The sequence below is a fragment of the Mandrillus leucophaeus genome, unplaced genomic scaffold, assembly GCF_000951045.1.
Source record: "Mandrillus leucophaeus isolate KB7577 unplaced genomic scaffold, Mleu.le_1.0 Scaffold1422, whole genome shotgun sequence".
In the NCBI taxonomy this organism is placed as follows: Eukaryota; Metazoa; Chordata; class Mammalia; order Primates; family Cercopithecidae; genus Mandrillus; species Mandrillus leucophaeus.
The window spans coordinates 6,708-9,386 of NW_012101391.1; the positions used below are offsets into that span (position 1 = coordinate 6,708).

The 2,679-nt window shown below is 62.7% G+C and overlaps 1 gene segment (V, D, J or C); it reads right to left on the bottom strand.

The window, feature by feature from the left end:
- Positions 1–1,378: 1,378 nt before the first annotated feature.
- The window catches only part of LOC105535175, a 7,519-nt gene continuing 6,218 nt past the window's right edge, over positions 1,379–2,679 (bottom strand). Inside the window, 1 exon segment of the C gene segment in view lies at positions 1,379–1,462. Within this exon segment, the coding sequence occupies positions 1,379–1,462 (84 nt within the window).

A 2,679-nucleotide genomic window follows, 5' to 3' on the forward strand; every position in this document is an offset into this window, starting at 1 on the left:
ATTAATGAGCTTTAGAAAATTTAAAAGAAGAGAAAAGCTACCAAAGCTGAAATCGTGGCACCTCCTCCCAGTGAGCCCGGGAGTCCTCCCTGACGGCCGAGGCAGACGCTTGCCGCGCTCCCGCTCGTGCCTCCCTTCCTGTCTGCAGACTCTGCGTGACATTCACCGAACGGCGTGACGCGGGCAGCAGAGCGTGGGAGCCTCTGTCCAGCAGTCGTGGGCAGCAGCCCCGCTCTCCCCAGGCCGCGGGCACCCTCTTTGCCGTCTCGCCTCCACCTCATGCCCCAGAGTGGCTGCTTGTTCCTGCTGCACGTGACTTGGGGCTGGACTTCAGCCTCTGTGATGAGTTCCGCTGTCTTCACGCTCCTGGCTCTCCTGGTGTCCCTCCACCTCTCTCCCGGGTGCTCCTGGGCCTCCTCTGTCCTCAGGACCCACCAAGGCTGAGTCTTGCCTGCCTGGGACCTGGTCACCAGGCCTCCTCTGATAGACCTGCCTGGGCGGATGCCCACCCGTTCCTTGGGCTGTCCTCGCCCTTGCCCTGTAGGGCTCCTGCAGCAGCCACGTGGCCCAGGCTCTTCTCTGAGTGATCTCGGCGGAGTGGAGTGGGTGGGAGGTGGCCGTGTCCTGGCCCTGGTCCTTCCTCTCCCAGTGCAGACTCTGGGGCTGGCTGTCCCTGTGGGTCAAGTTCCACCCGAGAATCCAGCAGCGTGGGCTGGCATCCAAGGTGCGGTGCTGGCACCGAGACCCTGTTCCATGGGAGGCTTCTTCCCAGGAGCCGGAGAGCAGCGTGCGTGGCTTGAAATAAGAACAACCTCATTCCTCATGTCAGTTCCCAGGAGTGCCCAGAATGGAGGTGGCTGGCTGCGGGCTGGGAGGAAGGCCGTCTGACTGAGCCTTCGCAGCTCTCCGAAGCCTCCCCAGCAGGGCCTGATGGTGCTGTGGCTTCCCCGCCTTGGTGGCTGATGCTCCCACTCACCATGTGGAAACCACACCTGTGTTCAGAAGGCTGGCGTGGACGGGGTCGGCTCCAGGGACAACAGCTCCTGCCTGGGTGGGCGCCTGGTATGTCGGCCGCTGCCTCCTTTTGTGTGAGCACCTGGCGGGCTGGAGGGCAGGGATGTCCTGCTGAGGGCACACCTGGCCCCCAGGGCCCTGCATGCACCAAGCAGTGGACGTCTGGGGTAGACCTGCTATGCACAGGGTCTGGAAGGGGGGCGTGTCTGGTATGGCAGGGTCAGAGGGCAACTGCGAGGCCAGAGAGCCATGGGGTTGAGAGTGGTGAGGTCAGGGGTCAGGTGTCGCCTGGGTGGTGGCTGAGCATTGCCCACGGCTCCTGTTTGGGGTCTGGGCGGCCCTGGACACCCCACAGAGGGTGACCCTAGGGTCCCTGCCCGATCATGTTCCTGTAGTCAGGGACGATGGTCTGCTTCAGGTCCACCACCGAGGAGAAGATCCACTTCACCTGTAGGCAAGGCACAGCACAGGGGTGAGCGAGGCCACGGCCTTGCCCCCAAGGCCCACCCACCCCTCAGGCCACTGAGGTCACAGCCCTGCCCCTAAGGCACATCCACCCTTCAGGCCACCCAGGTGCCAGGGCCTCACCATTGCCTGCTCTGAGGCTTAGACACGGAGAGCAGAGCCAGGGCATCAATAGCATGTGGACAGCACAGAAGACAGTGTCAGGGACAGGTGGGGACAGCGTGGGGGACAGTGTCAGGGACAGGTGGGGACAGCGTGGGGGACAGTGTCAGGGACAGGTGGGGACAGCGTGGGGGACAGCATCAGGGATAGATGTGGACAGCACAGAAGACAGCATCAGGGACAGGAGGGGACAGCGTGGGGGACAGTGTCAGGGACAGGTGGGGACAGCATGGGGGACAGTGTTGGACTGGTAGGTACAGTTCAGGAGATAGTGTCGGGGACAGGTGGGGACAGCATGGGGGACAGTGTCAGGTACAGGAGGGGACAGTGTGGGGGACAGTGTCAGGTACAGGAGGGGACAGTGTGGGGGACAGTGTCAGGTACAGGAGGGGACAGTGTGGGGGACAGTGTTGGACTGGTAGGTACAGTTCAGGAGATAGTGTCGGGGACAGGTGGGGACAGCATGGGGGCAGTGTCAGGGAGAGGTGGGGACAGTGTGAGGGACGGTGTTGGGGACAGGTGGGTAGAGTGTGGGGGACAGTGTGAGGGACAGTGTTGGGGACAGTGAGGACAGCTTGGGGGACAGTGTCAGGGACAGGTGGGGACAGTGTCAGGAACAGGAGGAGAGAGTATGGTGGACAGGTTTGCCTATAGGAGGGGACAGCATGGGGAATAGTGCCAAGGACTGTAGGGGATAGTGTGGGGGACAGTGTCAAGGACAGGTGGAGACTGTGTGGGGGACAGTGTTGGGGACAGATGGGGACAGCATAGGGGACAGCATGGGGGACAGTGTCGGGGACATGTGGCAACAGCCTGGGGGACACTGTTGGACAGGTGGGGACAGCGTGGGGGACAGCGTCAGGGACAGGTGGGGACTGGGGGATGGTGTCAGGGACAGCTGGGGACACAGTGGGGGACAATGTCATGGACAGTTTATGACAGTGTGGGGGACAGTGTCAGGGACAGCTGGGGACAGCATAGGGGACAGTATCAGGGACAGGTGGGGACAGCATGGGGGACAGTGTCAGGGACAGGTGG